At 48.8% G+C, this 20288-nt stretch overlaps 1 protein-coding gene across 2 annotated transcripts in view; it reads left to right on the forward strand.

Moving 5' to 3' along the window:
- The window catches only part of LOC141220279 (uncharacterized), a 43575-nt gene that overhangs the window by 16403 nt on the left and 6884 nt on the right, over positions 1-20288 (forward strand). Inside the window, exons 1-2 of one of the 2 annotated variants that reach the window (XM_073666239.1) lie at positions 6445-6537; positions 7610-7730. The exons of the other annotated variant lie outside the window; for it this stretch is intronic. Coding sequence (XP_073522340.1) covers positions 6514-6537; positions 7610-7730 — 145 coding nt within the window. The 5' untranslated portion in view covers positions 6445-6513. Of the gene's footprint in view, positions 1-6444; positions 6538-7609; positions 7731-20288 lie in introns of those variants that run through there. 2 annotated transcript variants of the gene reach the window in all.

Consider the following 20288-nt stretch of genomic DNA (forward strand, 5'->3'; position numbering starts at 1 on the left):
GGGGATCATCAATGGGGATGTTAAAGTCTCCTGTGATGAGCGTGGGGATGTCACAAGATAGAAAGTGAAGAAGCCAGTTGGCAAAGTTATCCAGGAACTGGTGGGAGGAGCCTGGAGGGCGATACACAACTGCCACTCACAGTGAGAAGGGTTTGAAGAGTCTGATGGTGTGGACTTCAAAGGAAGGAAACATAAGTGAGGGAACTGGGGGGATGACCTGGAAAGCACATTGTGGTGAAAGGAGCAAACCAACACCTCCACCCTGTCTATTCTCAGGTCTGGCCGTAAGTGAAAATTTCAGCCCACCAAATGAGAGAGCAGCAGCTGCGGTGGTGTCTGAATGCTGGATCCAGATTTTTGTAAAAGCCAGAAGGTTAAGGGAATTAGAGAGGAAAAAATCGTGAATGTAAGTTAGTTTGTTACACACAGACAGTGCGTTCCAGAGGGCACAATGAAAGCAATAGGAGAGGGCATGCACTGAATGTTACTAAGATTAGCAGGGTTTCTATATGCAGCTGGAGGAGAGTGGTGTATGCTAGTGCAGGGAGGCCCAGTGTTGGGGGAGATGTTGCCAGCGACTAGGAGGAGAAAAATGAGAAAGAGCAGGTGGTGCAATGATTTGTATGAACGTTTTGCGTGCTGTATGGAGGTAGTGGATGGTTTGGAGTGGGTGAGAAATATCAGTGGAGCCTCAGAGTTATACATGAGAGAGGGGAGAAGGGAGGGGTGGATATGGAGAGAGTGCACAGAATGTGTTAAAGGGCAGGCGAGATGTGAGAAAGCAGAAGTTAAAACAAGTAAGATAATAATCATCGTACCATTTAACTATACGCACCAAAGTCTAAAAAACAAATATCATCATTCACCCACAACACATTCTAATTCTCCTCTGTATATCATAAATGGGAAGGAAAAATTATTGACCTAATTTATATATTATTTATTTTACATTTTTCGCAATCTCCACTTTTAAATCTGTATCTGCCGCCTGCAGTCTATCAGCAGTCAACAAGACTAAATCCAGGGAACACTTATTAATCTGCTCGAATTGATCGCAGAAAGTCCCATCCTCTGAAAACAGAGTGGGGCGCAGATGGACTCGCAGTGCTCGCCATAGGCGTTTTTCTCCACAGTATTCCATTAAAGTTGCAGCATGAAGTTCATAGGAGACTCACCTTTTGGATTCTTTTCCCAGTCACGTCTCCTGAATTCACTTGTGGATATTTTGAGAAAGTCCGTAGATATCGTTGTCTGAGACAAAATACCAGGTGATAGAACAAGTGAGTGCTCCTAGGAGAGGAGGCGGTATTAAGAGAAGGTTATTAAGGAGGGAAGCCTTCTGGATATTGACTGTAAATCGTCTGTCTCCTAAAGGCCTGAATCTAGAGTATAATGTGAGTCCGTCAGTAGAGCTGGGGGACAAATGTTCCCTTTCTCTTCTTTCTTCTTGCAGACAGTACAGACACGGTGGTCTCGCTGGAGCGCAGATACCGCATTGTGCACTAACACATCTATGGTTATAGAAATGATCGGGGTCAGGAATGAAGTTGAGATTTGATGAAGGTTTTTTATGGATAGAGCAACATTGGATTCCGGGGAAGAAGCTTTCACATTACTATTTGTGGCTTCGGCTCTTATGTTGTGATAATGTCGGTATACTCATTGTTTTTTCAGTATGTAGACAGTGATCAGGTCATAGAAGGGTTATGGATTTAGAATTGCTTTCATTTCTCATTGGGTGAATATTTTAATATCTGAACGGACGACTAAATTATCAGCATTAGAACATTTTAATAAAACATTTTAAAATTAAAAAAATAGAAAAAAAATAATAAATAAAATATGAAAACTTCGCCAGATCCTCATCACAAGATGGCGCCGAGAACTCTGCACAACAACATGGAGAGGAGGAGATGGCGCGGGAGGATGCTGAGGCTGAGTCGCACCCGGGAGAACCTGAGCCTACGTAAAGACAGGTATCTGTACAACTCCGCTCAGCTATACAAGACACAGACGTATCTCTTAGGCCGGGGTCCCACTAGCGTACGGTATGCGATACGAGACCCCCCGATGCGATATGCTAATGACACTCGCTGCTGCTCTGCTGCGAGCGGGAGCCGAATGTCAGTGCTCCATGCTCTGATCCTCTCGCACGGCTGCGGAGGGGACGGGGAAATCACTATCTCCATCTCCTCTGTTGCTGGCATTGGCGGGAATCGCACTGCACTCGGGTGGTATCTGAGTGCAGCGCGATGTTTCACACGCACCTGTATATTAGATGGGTGCGTGCGATCCGATCGGAGCTGGAAAACAAAACAGCACTGAGCACAGAAACATAGGACTAAATGGGTACAATGGAGTCTGATGTTTTATCTGATTTAATCACAAGTGAGAGCGAGCCCTGACTGGGGAAACAGATGAACTTACTATAGATGTGGACCTGATGAGACTACTGGACTTACAGAACCTCCGGGAGCAGAGAAATCCTCATCACTGGAGAAAGCGGCCACTATGTGACGTCAGAGGGAGGAGGAGCCGGAGGAGCGACTGCCGGGATCATCTGCAGATCTGGGCGGGGCAATGACCCCTGAGGGGGAGGAGCTGCGGGGACGTCATCACTGTCACATGACCGCAGCCTCATCACAGCTCCTTCACCATTATAATAACTTTATAGTTTATAGAATCATTACAGTCTGTGAGGAAACACTGCGGAGCCAATCACCACCCGAAGCCCCGCCCCCTGATCACATGGCGGTGACGTCACCACAGGTCCTTCACCACTTCTCTCCTGAGCCCCGCCCCCTGATAACATGGCGGTGACGTCACCACAGCTCCTCCCGCTCTCTGTGCAGCAGGTCCGTCCTGGCTGTGCGCAGCTCTTGCTCTCTGGTATCAGCCAGCAGCAGGTTTCCGCTTCCCGCCATTCCGGTGAGATTACAGGGAGGGTTTGTGGTGAATCTGTGAGAGGAGAGTGTGGGGTGAGATCAGAGCTGTTCCTGTGGAGGCTCCTGCTCCATGTGACTGCGGCTCCTCAGTGTTGTATGGGGGATGTGCAGCGGCTCCTCCTCACCTCACCGCCCCCGCTGGAGGTGGAGTTACCACGGTGACCGCCCCCGCTGGAGGTGGAGTTACCACGGTGACCGTCCCCCGCTGGAGGTGGAGTTACCACGGTGACCGTCCCCCGCTGGAGGTGGGAGTTACCACGGTGACCGTCCCCCGCTGGAGGTGGAGTTACCACGGTGACCGCCCCCGCTGGAGGTGGAGTTACCACGGTGACCGCCCCCCGCTGGAGGTTGAGTTACCACGGTGACCGTCCCCCGCTGGAGGTGGAGTTACCACGGTGACCGTCCTCCGCTGGAGGTGGAGTTACCACGGTGACCGTCCTCCGCTGGAGGTGGAGTTACCACGGTGACCATCCTCCGCTGGAGGTGGAGTTACCACGGTGACCGTCCTCCGCTGGAGGTGGAGTTACCACGGTGACCGTCCTCCGCTGGAGGTGGAGTTACCACGGTGACCGTCCTCCGCTGGAGGTGGAGTTACCACGGTGACCGTCCTCCGCAGGAGGTGTAGTTGCCACGGTGACCGCCCCCGCTGGAGGTGGAGTTACCACGGTGACCGCCCCCGCTGGAGGTGGAGTTACCACGGTGACCGCCCCCGCTGGAGGTGGAGTTACCACGGTGACCGCCCCCGCTGGAGGTGGAGTTACCACGGTGACCGCCCCCACTGGAGGTGGAGTTACCACGGTGACCGCCCCCGCTGGAGGTGGAGTTACCACGGTGACCGCCCCCGCTGGAGGTGGAGTTACCACGGTGACCGTCCCCCGCTGGAGGTGGAGTTACCACGGTGACCGCCCCGCTGGAGGTGGAGTTACCACGGTGACCGCCCCCGCTGGAGGTGGAGTTACCACGGTGACCGCCCCCGCTGGAGGTGGAGTTATCACGGTGACCGCCCCCGCTGGAGGTGGAGTTACCACGGTGACCGCCCCCCGCTGGAGGTGGAGTTACCACGGTGACCGTCCCCCGCTGGAGGTGGAGTTATCACGGTGACCGTCCCCCGCTGGAGGTGGAGTTATCATGGTGACCGCCCCCGCTGGAGGTGGAGTTATCACGGTGACCATCCCCCGCTGGAGGTGGAGTTATCACGGTGACCGTCCCCCGCTGGAGGTGGAGTTACCACGGTGACTGCCCCCGCTGGAGGTGGAGTTACCACGGTGACTGCCCCCGCTGGAGGTGGAGTTACCACGGTGACCGCCCCCGCTGGAGGTGGAGTTACCACGGTGACCATCCCCCGCTGGAGGTGGAGTTACCACGGTGACCATCCCCCGCTGGAGGTGTAGTTACCACGGTGACCGCCCCCGCTGGAGGTGTAGTTACCACGGTGACCGCCCCCGCTGGAGGTGGAGTTACCACGGTGACTGTCCTCTGCTGGAGGTGGAGTTACCACGGTGACCGCCCCCGCTGGAGGTGTAGTTACCACGGTGACCGTCCCCCGCTGGAGGTGGAGTTATCACGGTGACCGTCCCCCGCTGGAGGTGGAGTTACCACGGTGACCGTCCCCCGCTGGAGGTGGAGTTACCACGGTGACCGTCCCCCGCTGGAGGTGGAGTTACCACGGTGACCGTCCCCCGCTGGAGGTGGAGTTACCACGGTGACCGCCCCCGCTGGAGGTGTAGTTACCACGGTGACCGCCCCCGCTGGAGGTGTAGTTACCACGGTGACCGCCCCCGCTGGAGGTGTAGTTACCACGGTGACCGCCCCCGCTGGAGGTGTAGTTACCACGGTGACCGCCCCCGCTGGAGGTGTAGTTACCACGGTGACCGCCCCCGCTGGAGGTGTAGTTACCACGGTGACCGCCCCCGCTGGAGGTGTAGTTACCACGGTGACCGCCCCCGCTGGAGGTGTAGTTACCACGGTGACCGCCCCCGCTGGAGGTGTAGTTACCACGGTGACCGCCCCCGCTGGAGGTGTAGTTTCCATGGTGACCGCCCCCGCTGGAGGTGTAGTTACCACGGTGACCGCCCCCGCTGGAGGTGTAGTTACCACGGTGACCGTCCTCCGCCGGCGGTGTAGTTACCACGGTGACTGTCCTCTGCTGGAGCTGTAGTTACCACGGTGACCGTCCCCCGCTGGAGGTGTAGTTACCACGATTACCGTCCCCCGCTGGAGGTGTTGTTACCACGGTGACCGCCCCCGCTGGAGGTGTAGTTACCACGGTGACCGCCCCCGCTGGAGGTGTATTTACCACGGTGACCATCCTCTCCTGGAGCTGTAGTTACCACGGTGACTGCCCCCGCTGGAGGTGGAGTTATCACGGTGACCGCCCCCGCTGGAGGTGTAGTTACCACAGTGACCGTCCCCTGCTGGAGGTGTAGTTACCACAGTGACCGTCCTTCGCTGGAGGTGGAGTTACCACGGTGACCGCCCCCCGCTGGAGGTGTAGTTACAACAATGGTGACAGTCCTCTTCTGGCGGTGTAGTTACCACGGTGACCGAACTCCGCTGGAGCTGTAGTTACCACGGTGACCGCCCCCGCTGGCGCTGTAGTTACCACAGTGACCGTCCCCCGCTGGCGCTGTAGTTACCACGGTGACCGTCCTCTGCTGGAGGTGTAGTTACCACGCTGACCGTCCCCCGCTGGCGTTGTAGTTACCACGGTGACTGTCCCCCGCTGGCGCTGTAGTTACCACAGTGACCGCCCCCCGCTGGCACTTTAGTTACCATGGTGACCGTCCTCCTACGAGGCTGATAATGAACGGTCAGGTCGGTGGAGGAGGCCGCGGTGGAGTTTGTGGCTTTTCCTCCAGATTCTTCCTGATAAATGTCGGATATTTGGGGCAGAATTCAGTGATTGTCGTTATATCGTCCCCTGTGATCTCCATCTTCTCCTTTATCATGAAGACGCCAGCAGGACGAGATCCCTCCAGCTGATCCACTGCTCATCCCTCCTTCTCCTGAATGACCCCGAGGATGGACGAGGACGAGACCACCAGAAGGTTATTACACTTCACCCTGGAGATCATCTCCCTGCTGAGCGGAGAGGTAACTCCTCTACATTTCTATCAGCTTTATTGTGTTATGTAACAACTCCGACATCGGGAAGAGGAAATCCTGAAGAGGAAGAGAAGGATTCTTTACTGTAAGAGCAGTGATTGTGTGCAGCTCTCTGCCAGGAGGAGTTGTCATGGGGATTCCCTATAAGAGCTGTAGAGGGGCCTGGATGTCTGTCCTGAGTGTAATAATATTCCAGGTTATGGCCCCAGATTACTGGAGACGGTTATTGATCCCGGGATTTCTACTGATTGTCAGATCTTGAGTCGGGAAGGAATTCTTCTCCCTAAGTGTCTCTCTCCATACACAGGATTACACAATAGTGAGGAAGACACCGGGGGAGGGTGTGACTCCCATCATCCATCTCCAGGAGTCAGGAGGGCGGAGCCTGGGCCCCATCACAGAGCCTCCCCCACACCCCCCGATACTTGAGAGGAAGAAGAAGATCCTAGAGCTCAGCAACAAGATGATTGAGCTGCTGAGCGGAGAGGTGACTGCTGGGACATTATACAGGACAGCATTGGAGGATTCTGGGTGATGAGCGGAGAGGTGACTGCTGGGACATTATACAGGACGGCACTGGAGGATTCTGGGTGATGACCGGAGAGGTGACTGCTGGGACATTATACAGGATGGCACTGGAGGATTCTGGGTGATGAGCGGAGAGGTGACTGCTGAGACATTATACAGGACAGCACTGAAGGATTCTGGGTGATGACCGGAGAGGTGACTGCTGGGACATTATACAGCACAGCACTGGAGGATTCTGGGTGATGACCGGAGAGGTGACTGCTGGGACATTATACAGGACAGCACTGGAGGATTCTGGGTGATGACTGGAGAGGTGACTGCTGGGACATTATACAGTACAGCACTGGAGGATTCTGGGTGATGAGCGGAGAGGTGACTGCTGGGACATTATACAGGACAGCACTGGAGGATTCTGAGTGATGAGCGGAGAGGTGACTGCTGGGACATTATACAGGACGGCACTGGAGGATTCTGGGTGATGACCGGAGAGGTGACTGCTGGGACATTATACAGGATGGCACTGGAGGATTCTGGGTGATGAGCGGAGAGGTGACTGCTGAGACATTATACAGGACAGCACTGGAGGATTCTGGGTGATGACCGGAGAGGTGACTGCTGGGACATTATACAGCACAGCACTGGAGGATTCTGGGTGATGACCGGAGAGGTGACTGCTGGGACATTATACAGGACAGCACTGGAGGATTCTGGGTGATGACTGGGGCGGTGACTACTGGGACATTATACAGGACAGCACTGGAGGATTCTGGGTGATGAGCGGAGAGGTGACTACTGGGACATTATACAGGACAGCACTGGAGGATTCTGGGTGATGAACGGAGAGGTAACTACTGGGACATTATACAGGACAGCACTGGAGGATCCTGAGTGATGAGCGGAGAGGTGACTGCTGGGACATTATACAGGACAGCACTGGAGGATTCTGGGTGATGACCGGAGTGGTGACTGCCGGGACATTATACAGGACAGCACTGGAGGATTCTGGGTGATGACGGTGTCGTTGTTGTCAGGTTCCTATAAGGTGTCAGGACGTCGCTGTCTATCTCTCCATGGAGGAGTGGGAGTATCTAGAAGGACGCCAGGATCGGTACCAGGAGGTGATGATGGAGGAGCTCCGGCCTCTTACACCAGGTTCGCTGTAGATGACGTGTAATGATGAATCTCCCATTTTCGGCTTTTCTCCTCTTTTTTTGCCTTGTACATGTGACTCTTGTGCTGCTGTTCTCGCTCCCTCCCTGTCTCGTCTTCTCCGCTCCCCTCCCCCATCGCTCACACAGGAGAGTGATTGTCAGCAGCGTTTGATTTTAGATTCTATGGATAAATCAGCAGATTTCCAATTGTGTTTGGAGGACAATGAAGCCACATAAGACGACAGCAGAAGAAATATTAGGAAGATTCATCGCTTCATGACATAATGGCCGATCAGTAATGAGGGTTATGAAGGGTCGTTCCTCCTGAGCTTGTTGGGGTCTCAGGACTCCTGTTCTGGTGACTGATGGGGTCCTCTGTCCCCTGATCCGACGTCCCACACCGGGCGGTTACTCTGGTGACGTCCCTCCCCCGGTATCAGTATGGTACAATATAAGAGAGGGCCCTGCTCACAGTCTACATGTTAGAGGGGAATAGAAGGAGTTTCTTATCGGACACGACCAGAATAAGATGTTACACGTCTCTGAGGTCTCAGATTTGTAATGATTTACATTTATTGTGTATTGTTCCTTACAGGGAACCTGTCTGGTTGGATATCACCAGTAACATGCACATATGGGGTTAATCTGCTGGCTAATAGCATTAGGGAGGTGCCCGGCCGCTGTACTGAGTGTGCGGCACCCGGAAGCCGCCGGCTTTCAGTCATGCAGGCGCTAACGCAGCTACAGTCACTGTACGCAGCACTGAGTGGCGTCTGTAACTGCGCCCGGGACTGAGACTGACAGCCGGCTCAGCAGTGCATCAGTACAGAGCGACCGTCACTCAGTGTCGGGGCGCAGTTACAGCTGTCGCTCACAATGCTGCCAGTGGTGCCTGTAGCTACACCTTCTTGATTCCTTGGGATTACAGTCTGGCCTATGCATTTTTTGTGAGGGTGGTAGTAGTGGCGAGGGACTGTTGTGTTCCTACACCCTGGCTCCCTGACAAAGACAAATGTCCCCATTCTCCTGTGCTGTGCGTGTGGTGCAGAACACTCACGTTTTGGTCGCAGATCTCTGCCGTCTTCGGTTTTTCCTCTTCAGTAACCGCCGCACACACGATAGGGGACTTCCACTCCATTTTATAAAAAAGAACTTTACTTAACCGTCCAACTTCACCATGAGGGAACACGCAGTATTGGGCGCATCCTTTTCCAGGTGCACAGTTCATTGCACAGCATATGTTAATATTCACCGTCTGTTTCTCCTGAGATGTCCCTTCCATAGTCGACCTCTTTGGCCTCTGAGACCCTCGCAGTTTTTACAGTCCCGTTCCATTTCCTCTGTACTATTCCCCGTCCGACTTCCCCTTCTGGGAAGATTTTGAGACAAGTTACTCTGCTGACTCCTGTGGACCGTAGGCCCCGAACATTAAGGGAAAGTCGTTTTAGAGTTCCTGACTAACGTCCCTCTGCTGCTGGTCGGACCGGGTTTCTGTGCCCCCTGGACCTCCAGCTACTGCTCTGTCACATCCCTCCCTCAGAACTAACTGACAGGAAAAAACGTTACTCCGCCCTGGCCTAATCTCCTCCCCTTTTGACTGGGCCAATCACCAATCCTCCTTCGGTTGCTGGGCAGACTTCCCCGTTACTCCCCTGCTGCAGTCACTAAACCTCCTGGTAACTACCCCGGCTCCTCCTGCTCTGCAGCTATTGCTGAACACATTAACTGTTTCTATCCTAAACTATTGCGTTCACCACTACACTGTACCCAATTCCTAGTAATAATAATAAGTTTTATTTATATAGCGCCAACATATTCCGCAGCAGTTTACAATTAAGCGGGGACATGTACAGACAATAAATTCAATACAAGGTAAGACAGTTTAAACAGTTACATTAGGAGCGAGGGTCCGGCCGCTCACACGCTTACATTCTACAAGGGAATGGGGGGACACAGTAGGTGCAAAGTGCTTGTTATTTCAGGTCTGACAATTATAATAAACAGGGATTTTCATATAAAGCTGCATGATCTGGTCATCAGCCCATATGTATAAGTGCAATAATCAAGTATCGAGTGCAGTTATCTTGTGCATGGAGGGTGAGGAGACAGATGAAGAGTAGGGAGCAGATTCTGAACAATATTTAGAAGTAGGGGACAGGGGAAAGTTGGTTTACTGAGTAGTTAAGGTGGTCGGCTTGTTTAACCCCTTAAGCCCCGCGGGTGGTTTGCACGTTAATGACCAGGCCAATTTTTACAATTCTGACCACTATCACTTTATGAGGTAATTACTCTGGAGCTTCAACGGATCCCCCTGATTCTGAGACTGTTTTTTCGTGACATATTGTACTTCATGATTGTGGAAAAATTTCTTTGATATCACTTGCGTTTATTTGTGAAAAAAACGGAAATTTGGTGAAAATTTTGAAAATTTTGCAGTTTTCAAAATTTTAATTTTTAAGCCCTGAAATCAGAGCGATATGTCACACAAAAGAGTTAATAAATAACATTTCCCACATGTCTACTTTACATCAGCACAATTTTGGAACCAAAATTTTTTTTTGTTAGGGAGCTATAAGGGTTAAAAGTTTACCAGCGATTTCTCATTTTTCCAACAAAATTTACAAAACCATTTTTTTAGGGACCGCATCACATTTGAAGTCACTTGGAGAGGTCTTTATGACAGAAAATACCCAAAAGTGACACCATTCTAAAAACTGCACCCCTCAAGGTGCTCAAAACCACATTCAAGACTTTTATTAACCCTTCAGGTGCTTCACAGGAATTTTTTGAATGTGGAAGAAAAAAATGAACATTTAACTTTTTTCACAAAAATGTTACTTTAGACCCAATTTTTTTTATTTTCACAGGGGTAACAAGAAAAAATGGACCCCAAAATTTGTTGTGCAATTTCCCCTGGGCACGCAGATACCCAATATTTGGGGAAAAAACACTGTTTGGGCGCACGGCAGGGCTCGGAAGGGAAGGAGCGCCATTTGACTTTTTGATTGTAAAATTTGCTTGAATAATTAGCGGACTCCATGTTGTGTTTGGAGAGCCCCTGTGTGCCCAAACTTTGGAGCTCCCCCACAAGTGACCCCATTTTGGAAACTAGACCCCCCAAGGCACCTTTATAGATGCATAGTGAGCACTTGGAACCCCCAGATGCTTCACAAATTGATTCGTAAAAATGAAAAAGTGAAAAAAAAAACACTTTTTCATTTTTACGAATCAATTTGTGAAGCACCTAGGGGTTCCAAGTGCTCACTATGCATCTAGATAGGTGCCTTGGGGGGTCTAGTTTCCAAAATGGGGTCACTTGTGGGGGAGCTCCAATGTTTGGGCACACAGGGACTCTCCAAATGCAACATGATATCCGCTAACAAATTGAATGGAAAATCGGCTCAAATTGTTAGCGGACACCACGTTGCGTTTGGAGAGCCCCTCTGTGCCCAAACTTTGGAGCTCCCCCACAAGTGACCCCATTTTGGAAACTAGACCCCCCAAGGCACCTTTCTAGATGCATAGTGAACACTTGGAACCCCCAGGTGCTTCACAAATTGATTCGTAAAAATGAAAAGGTGAAAAAAAAAAACACTTTTTCATTTTTATGAATCAATTTGAGAAGCACCTGGGGTTCCAAGTGCTCACTATGAATCTAGATAGGTGCCTTGGGGGGTGTAGTTTCCAAAATGGGGTCACTTGTGGGGGAGCTCCAATGTTTGGGCACACAGGGGCTCTCCAAACGCAACATGGCGTCCGCTAACAATTTGAGCCAATTTTCCATTCAATTTGTTAGCGGACACCATGTCGCGTTTGGAGAGCCCGTGATGTGCCTAAACAGTGGAGCTCCCCCACAAGTGTCCCCATTTTGGAAACTATACCCCTCAAGGATTTTATTAAGGTGTATAGTGAACATTTTGAACCCAGAGGTACGGCACAGAATTTGTTTACATTAGGTCATCATATTGAATAAGTTGTCATTATTCTTGAGCGAAAGTGCTCGCTACTTGAGTTTGCATCGGGTACTCAGGTATGCACCATGTACAGCGTGTGCTCGAGTGACATGCTCGAGTCCCTGCTCCGCATGTTTCACGGTTATTAGACACCCAATAAAAACATGCGGGGATCGCTCGTGCATGGCAGGCAATCCCCGTAAAGTTTTTTGGCCGCGAAGCATATGGGGCAGAGACTCGAGCATGTCACTCAAATACCCACGATACTCAATGCATACCAGAGCACCCGATGCAAACTCAAGTAGCGAGCACTTGCTCTCAACACTAGTCGCCATATCGTCATCTTTTTTTCTTACTTTTGAAAAAAATCCCAACCCCAGCCCTAACCCTAGCACAACCCTAGCCCTAGCACAACCCTAGCCCCAGCACAACCCTAGCCCCAGCACAACCCTAGCCCCAGCACAACCCTAGCCCCAGCACAGCCCTAGCCCCAAACCCAGCCCTAACCCAATCCTAACCCAAGAGTTTATCTTTGACGCCGTTCCTTGTGTGGTATAAGTGATTAGACGACTTTATTCTTCGGGTCGGTGTGATTACAGCAATGCCAGAATCATGTGGGGTTTTTATGACTGACAGCTGTCACACACTAAAAGACGCATTTTTTGTAAAATCTAGTTTTTGCATCGCCATATTTTGAGAGCTATAATTTTTCCAGATTTTGGCAGACAGTCATGTGACGGCTCGTTTTTTGCGGGATGACTTGACGTTGTTATTGGTGCCATTTTCAGGCACGTGACATTTTTTGATCGCTTTCTATTCCGATTTTTTTGGGAGGCAGAATAAACAAAAACCAACAATTCAGGAATTGTTTTTTTGTTTTTTTTTTAATTCTGTTCCGCTTGTGGTAAAATTGATGAGGTAGCTTTATTCTTCGGGTCAGTACGTTTACAGCGGTACCACATTTGTATCATTTTTCTATGTTTTGGCGCTTATACACAATAAAAGCTATTTTATAGAAAAAAATATTTTTTAGCATCGCTTTATTCTGAGAGCTATAACTTTTTTATTTTTCGGCTGATGGAGCTGTATGGCGGCTTGTTTTTTGCGGGACGAGATGACGTTTTCAGCGGTATCATTTTTATTTATATGCGTCTTTTTGATCGCGTGTTATTCCACTTTTTGTTTGGCGGTATGGTGATAAAGCATTGTTTTTTGCTTTGTTTTTTTTTGTTTTTTTTTTTACCTTGTTCACTGAAGGGGTTAACTAGTGGGACAGTTTTATAGGTCAGGTTGTTCCAGACGCGGCGATACCAAATATGTGTACTTTTATTGTTTTTTTTGTTTTTTTTTTATAATAATATTTATTGATGGGTACATTATATTTTTATTTTGGGTGGATTATTTTTTTTTTTTTTTTTATATATTTTTGCAAATTTTTTTTTTATTTTTTTTTTTCCACTTTCACACAGTTTATACACTTTATTACTTTGTCCCACTCTGGGACTTTCACTTTTTTTTCTCTGATCGCCTGCATGGCACAGGAATGCAGCACCATCCCTATGCCATGCAAGCTGTCAGAAATGCACAGTGTGAAGATTGCTTGGAGATGCACTGCGCATGTCCAAGCAATCTTCCTGCTGTCTGGTGACCCGGATGTTGTCATGACGACATCGGGTCGTCATGGCAACACCCGGGAAGCCTTTGCAGACTGCGCTGGAAGCCGGAAGAGGAGGTGAGAATCGGCGATCACCTCCCCTTGCCCCCGCAATGCCGCGATCGACTTCGACTTCGATCGCAGCATCGCGGGGGTTAATGTGCTGGGAGCGGTGCAGGACCGCTCCCTGCACATAGTACCGGGTGTCAGCTGTGACAATCAGCTGACACCCGGCGGCGATCGCGCCCGCACAGCCTGTGTGCGCGCGCGATCGCCATGACGTACTAATACGGGTCTGGCTCTTAAGTCCCAGGGCACAGACGCGTATTAGTACGGCAAATGTTGTTAAGGGGTTAAAGAGATGGGTTTTTAAAGCGCATTTGAAGACATGGGGGCTAGGCATCAGTCGGATCTTCTGGGGTAGAGCATTCCAGAGAACTGGCGCAGCACGAGAGAAGTCTTGGAGACGGAGGTGCGAGGTTCGGATTATGAGGGATGTTAGTCTTAGGTCATTTGTAGAACGGAGGGCACATGTATGGCGATAGACAGAGATGAAAGAGGAGATATAAGGCGGTGCAGAACTGTGGAGAGCTTTGTGGGTGAGAGCGATGAGTTTATATTGGACCCTGTAGTGAATGGGCAACCAGTGTAATGACTGGCACAAGATGGAGGCATCGGTGAAGCGGCTGGACAGAAATACGACCCTGGCTGCCGCATTCAGGACCGATTGGAGAGGAGAAAGTTTGGTAAGAGGGAGACCAATCAGAAGAGAGTTGCAGTAGTCCAGACGAGAGTGAATAAGAGCGACAGTAAGAGTTTTAGCAGTTTCAAAGGTGAGAAAATGTCGGATTCTGGAGATGTTTTTAAGATGCAGGTGACAAGAGTGAGCGAGTGATCGGATATAGGGAGTAAAGGAAAGGATAGTGTCGAATATGACCCCAAGGCAGCGGCCGTGCTGCTTGGGGGTTATGGTTGAACCCTCCAAGGTAATTTCGATGTTAGGTAGAGTTGGGTTAGTAGAGGGGAGAAACACAAGAAGTTCAGTTTTAGAGAGATTCAGTTTAAGATAGAGGGAGGACATGATGTTAGAGACAGCGGACAGTCAATCCTTGGTATTTTGTATTAGGGTAGGGGTGATGTAAGGGGAAGAACTGTATAATTGGGTGTCTTCAGCATAGAGATGATACTGAAACCCAAATCTGCTGATTGTTTGTCCAATAGGGGCAGTGTATAGAGAGAAGAGGAGGGGACCAAGGACTGAGCCTTGCGGGACGCGATAGTAAGGGAACGAGGAGAGGAAGAAGAGCCGGCAAAAGATACAGTGAAGGAGCGGTCAGAGAGGTAGGAGATCCAGGAGAGAACGGTTTCCTTGAGGCCTATAGAGCAGAGCATAGTGAGGAGGAGCTGGTGACCCACAGTGTCAAATGCAGCAGAGAGATCCAGGAGAATCAGCAGGGAGCAGTGACCTTTGGAATTAGCTGTTCATAGATCATTAGAGACTTTAGTGAGGGCAGTTTCAGTGGAGTGTAAGGAGCTGAAACCAGATTGTAGAGGGTCAAGAAGAGAGTTATCTGAGAGGTATCGGATTAGACGGGAGTGGACCAGGCGTTCCAGGAGTTTAGAGATGAAAGGAAGATTAGAGACAGGTCTGTAGTTAGCAGTGCAGTTCTGGTCCAGTGATGGCTTTTTAAGTAAAGGGGTTATGATGGCATGTTTAAATGAGGAGGGAAAGATACCTGAAGAAATAGAGAGGTTAAATATTTGTCAGGTGAGTGGTGACCACCGGTGAGAGAGAGTGCAGGAGGTGTGAAGGAATGGGGTCACAGTTGCAGGTTGTAGGTCGAGAAGAAGTGAGGAGCTGGGTAACTTCTTTTGTAACAGGCTCAAAGATGGCTAGTGAGCTTGAAGTGCGGCAGGGAAGGGGATCCAGGCACTGAGGAGATTAAGCTGAGATGTCCTGATTGATGTGGTTGATTTTTTTCTAGGAAATAAATGGCCAGATCCTCACCGCTGAGGTTGGTGGTGGGGGCCTGTGCATTAGGTTTCAGGAGGGAGTTTAAGGTTTCAAAAAGTCGTTTTGGATTGTTGGACAGTGAAGTGATGAGGGTGGTGAAATAGGATTGTTTGGCCAGATGAAGGGCAGAGTTATAGGTTTTGAGAATGAATTTATAGTGGATGAAGTCCTCTGCTAAAATAGATTTTCTCCACTGACGCTCAACACACCTAGAGCAACGCTGAAGAAAACGTGTTTGCATTGTGTGCCATGGCTGCCGTTGTCTGTGTCGGGTCTTTCTGCGTGTAGAAGGTGCTGCTTCATCTAGGGCGCTCTTCACTGTATTATTGTAGTGTGACAATGCCAAGTCTGGACAGAAGAGGGAGGAGATGGGGGCTGAAGATGTGTGGAGATTGTCCATAAGCTGCTGGGTATTAATGGTACCTGTATTCCTATAAGTGAGGTAAGTAGGGGTGTCCCGGGTGAGGAGACAGTTCTTGACAGAGAAGGAAAGAAGGTTGTGGTCCGAGAGCGGGAGAGGGGAGTTAGTAAAGTCATGCAGCGAGGATAGACGGGAGAAAACCAGGTCCAGAGTATTCCCGTCTTCATGTGTAGGAGAGTTAGTAACCTATGAGAGGCAGATTGGGAGAGGAGATCATTGATGGGGATGTTAAAGTCTCCCATGATGAGGGTGGGGATGTCACAGGATAGAAAGTGAGGAAGCCAGGTGGCAAAGTGATCCAAGAACTGGCGGGAGGAGCCTGGAGGGCGATACACAACCGCCACTCACAGGGAGAAGGGTTTGAAAAGTCTGACAGTGTGGACTTCAAAGGAAGGAAACATAAGTGAGGGAACCGGGGTGGGGGGTGACCTGGAAAGCACATTGTGGTGAAAGGAGCAAACCAACACCTCCACCCTGTCTATTCTCAGGTCTGGCCGTATGTGAAAATTTCAGCCCACCAAATGAGAGTGCAGTAGCTGCGGTGGTGTCTGAATGCTGGGTCCAGATTTATGTAATAGCCAGAAGGTGAAGGGAATTGCTGAGGAAAAAATCATGAATGTAAGTTAGTTTGTTACACACAGACCGTGCGTTCCAGAGAGCACAATGAAAGCAATTGGAGAGGGCAGGCACTGAATGTTACTAAGATTAGCTGGGTTTCTATATGCAGCTGGAGGAGAGTATATGCTAGTGCCGGGAGGCCTAGGGTTGGGGGAGATGTCACCAGCGACTAGGAGAAGGAGAAAAAAGAGAAAGAGCAGGTGGTGCAATGATTTGTATGAACGTTTTGAGTGCTGTATGGAGGTAGTGGATGTTATACATGAGAGAGGGGAGAAGGGAGGGGTGGATATGGAGAGAGTGCATAGAATGTGTTAAAGGGCGGGCGAGATGTGAGAAAGCAGAAGTTAAAACAAGTAAGAGGCTGATTGCAATGACTAATGCAATACAACTGACCAAGAAGCAGCATGTTTGTATGAATATCTTATGCACCTTACCTGTCTCCTGCCCTGTCCAACTGCCATTGTATAACTGCTTATTAAAAGCACTTTAAGTTATTGCACTTAGTCTGTTGCACGCGTGACCCAGCACGCGTGCTATCCTGAGCCAGAGCTGAATATATATGAATTGAAATGTCTGCTAACATGCAGCACCTAATCTAATACTCTACCTATATATACTCACCCTATAACTAACACATCAGACATTAGGTCACATACATACTCATATATAAACACAGGGTACAGCAATATGTGCAGAAAGAGGGAAGAGGCGCATGACCGTCCTGGTCTCCCTCTTACACATTTCCTCCCCCGTGATATTAATATCTCACTCCTCTGCTACGTGTTATCTCTTCTGAAATCTGCATTGTATCTCCATGTTACTTGCAATGCTCTGCAGCTAATCACTGGTATATACACTGCTCAAAAAAATAAAGGGAACACTTAAACAACAGAATATAACTCCAAGTAAATCAAACTTCTGTGAAATCAAACTGTCCACTTAGGAAGCAACACTGATTGACAATCAATTCCACATGCTGTTATGCAAATGGAATAGACAATAGATGGAAATTATTGGCAATTATCAAGACACCCTCAATAAAGGAGTGGTTCTGCAGGTGGGGACCACAGACCACATCTCAGTACCAATGCTTTCTGACTGATGTTTTGGTCACTTTTGAACGTGTAAACCTGCTGCCGTTTCACTCGGGTGCGCCAGTTACGTTCCCTTCACCAGCCTTTGTTGCGCCTTCACCCAGGCTTGCATTGTACAGCGCCTCCTGCTCTGCAGCTTAGCAAACAAACCACTGACTCACCCAAACCTTTGCTGAAGGTTTTTTAATGGATTCTGTGGCCATGAGCCACTTGTAAGACTCGGCAGGAGGGAGTGGACCGCCCCACTGCCACCTGCAGATCACTCCCAAAATAAAAGCCCACGCTGGGTTTTCTTAAATCCAACTTGGTCAAATAGTTTGACCAAGTCCAAACTTTCCTTTTATTTTGCTCTGCAGCCACAGGTGTTTCTGTGACTCCAGTGCACTCCAGCGGGTTCAATGTGCCTCTATGAGCATCCTGGGGGATACATACCGTCCCCTGCATATAATTCCCCTCACTGCCTCACGACTGTAATACAGAGATAAAAGCCTGTGATCCCAATGTATTACCTGTGACAATACGGCTTTTTTTCTCAGTTATTCCAGACGATTAGATTTGTTAAATCAAGAGAAATGGCATTTATAGAAGGGCTGGATGATTTTCTCACAGTGAATGTCATTGTAGGTTAAAATAATTGAAAAAGAATGTAGAACTTGTGGAGACCGGTTGGACTTGATGGACCTGAGTCTTATTTAAACCTATATAACTATGTATTCATGGGGTTAATCGCAAAGGTCAGAGTTTAAGCCCCGATCGCTGCAGTTACAGGTAGATGCTGGATATTGGGAAGGGATTAAATACTTTATAGGAAAAAGTATATTTTATTAGAACAGATGTTTTTCGGTCATCCCATCTGAAAATAACTATAAAGTGAAGACCCCGATGGGCTCATACTGGGACCCCCTCACATAGACTCCTCGGGTGCTATTATTTTCAACAATAAAGAGGTTAAATAGCCGGAGGTTTACTTATTTCTAGTTCTCAGAAGGAAAAAAACTCCTCAGACGACCCCCCATGGGGAATCGGCATGTGTCCCTTATTCATTATCCTGTGACTATGACATAAATCTGTGTTGGGAGTCCTCCTATAATCCATGTGGTGACGGCTCGGAGGACCTGCTTCTCCCGCTGCTCAGTGACTGGGCTTCTGTGCACTGCTGATCACCATTATTGGCATCCCTTCATTTATTTCATGGCCTGTACAATATCTTCAGAAATAATGAAAGTTACAGTATATCCTTAGGACTTTTTTAATTGGTGGTCCAAAGTAATACAATAATAGAACATTGTTTAACCTCCTTGTGGCAATTTCAAAGAAGAAACCGAATAAACAGCATGTGCAGCAATAAAGGCCCCCCTAAACCCCTAATTAATACTTGGCAGAAAAACAAGAACATCCTCCAGCGGTAGCCAGAAATATAAAAAGCAAAGTTTATTGATCACATTAGAAACTGTAGTAGCAAGTCACCAAAAGAGATCCATAAATATTCTATTCTATTTTCTGCTGTTTGTCTCCACGTCCGAGACTGGATGAAGACTGCTAATCAACGTTGGGTGAGCTGACTATTCCTTTACCCCATTCCTCTCTGTTCTTCAAGTAATTAATACTTGGTTGCCCACCCTTTGGCATTGCTGACAGCCTCCACACGTTTCTTGTAGCCATCTATTAGCTTCTTGCACTTCTCAGCTGGGATTTTCTCCCACTTTTCCTTTGCAGTTTGTTCGAGCTCTTGAATGTTTGCAGGTTCTTTTTCCCAACGGCAGATTTCAGCTCACCCCAAAGATTTTCAGTGGGATTGAGGTCTGGACTCGTTGCTGGCCATTATAAAACAGTCCATGTTTTTTCTTTCTCAACCATTCCTGTGTACTTTTGGATGTGTGCTTTGGGTCATTGTCTTGGTGGAGGACCCATGATCTTTGACTCAAACTACATTTTCTTTCACTGGGTAGGACATGTCGCTCTAAAACCTCTTGATAATTCTCTGATTTCATGATTCCTGTGATATGGTCAAGGCCTCCAGTACCAGATGCTGCAATGCAACCCCACAGCGTTGTGGATACTCCACCATGCTTAAGTGTTGGTAAGGTTTTCTTTCCTTATATAACCTTCATTGCGCCGTCTGTAAACAAACTGTTGCTTTGCATTGCCAAAAAGCTCTATTTTTGTTTCATCTGTCCACAGAACATTTTCCCGGAAGGATTGAGGCTTGTCAAGGTACTCTTTGGCAAAGATCAGTCGTTCCTTTTTATGTCTTTTATTCAACAATGGTTTCTTCCTTGGCCTTCGGACATAAAACTCTGCTTGGTTTAGTGTGCGGTGTATGGTACTTGTTGAAACCATGACCCCAGACTATTCCAGGTTGGCCTTCAGGTCTTTGGATGTTTGACGTGATGTTTTTTTTCCACTGTTTCCACCAATCTTCGAAGACCTCTTTTGCCAATTTTCCTCTTTCCAGGGAGGTTCTTGACGGTTCCATGCTTGGCAAACTTATTAATGACATTGCGCACTGTTGAAACTGGGATACCAAGGTTTTTGGAGATGGCCTTCTACTCTTTGGAAGTCTTGTGTTTGCTAATAGCAGTTCTGATGTCCTCAAGCAGCTCCTTTGTCTAATCCATTGTGACAAAGGAACGGGGCCTACCATGTGGCTTTTTAAAACACTGAAGTCATCATTCATTGGCTAATTCTTGTCACATGGGCACTGACAATCACAGGAGAATCTCTTTTGTGATTTACCACAGGCGAGTCAAAATGTGTTTCCATACTAAATTAAGGTAAAGGTGGAAATACCAGTGACACAGAAAG

The sequence above is a fragment of the Phyllobates terribilis genome, unplaced genomic scaffold (assembly GCF_046119375.1).
Source record: "Phyllobates terribilis strain yellow unplaced genomic scaffold, ASM4611937v1 Scaffold_279__1_contigs__length_2497574, whole genome shotgun sequence".
Lineage (NCBI taxonomy): Eukaryota > Metazoa > Chordata > Amphibia > Anura > Dendrobatidae > Phyllobates > Phyllobates terribilis.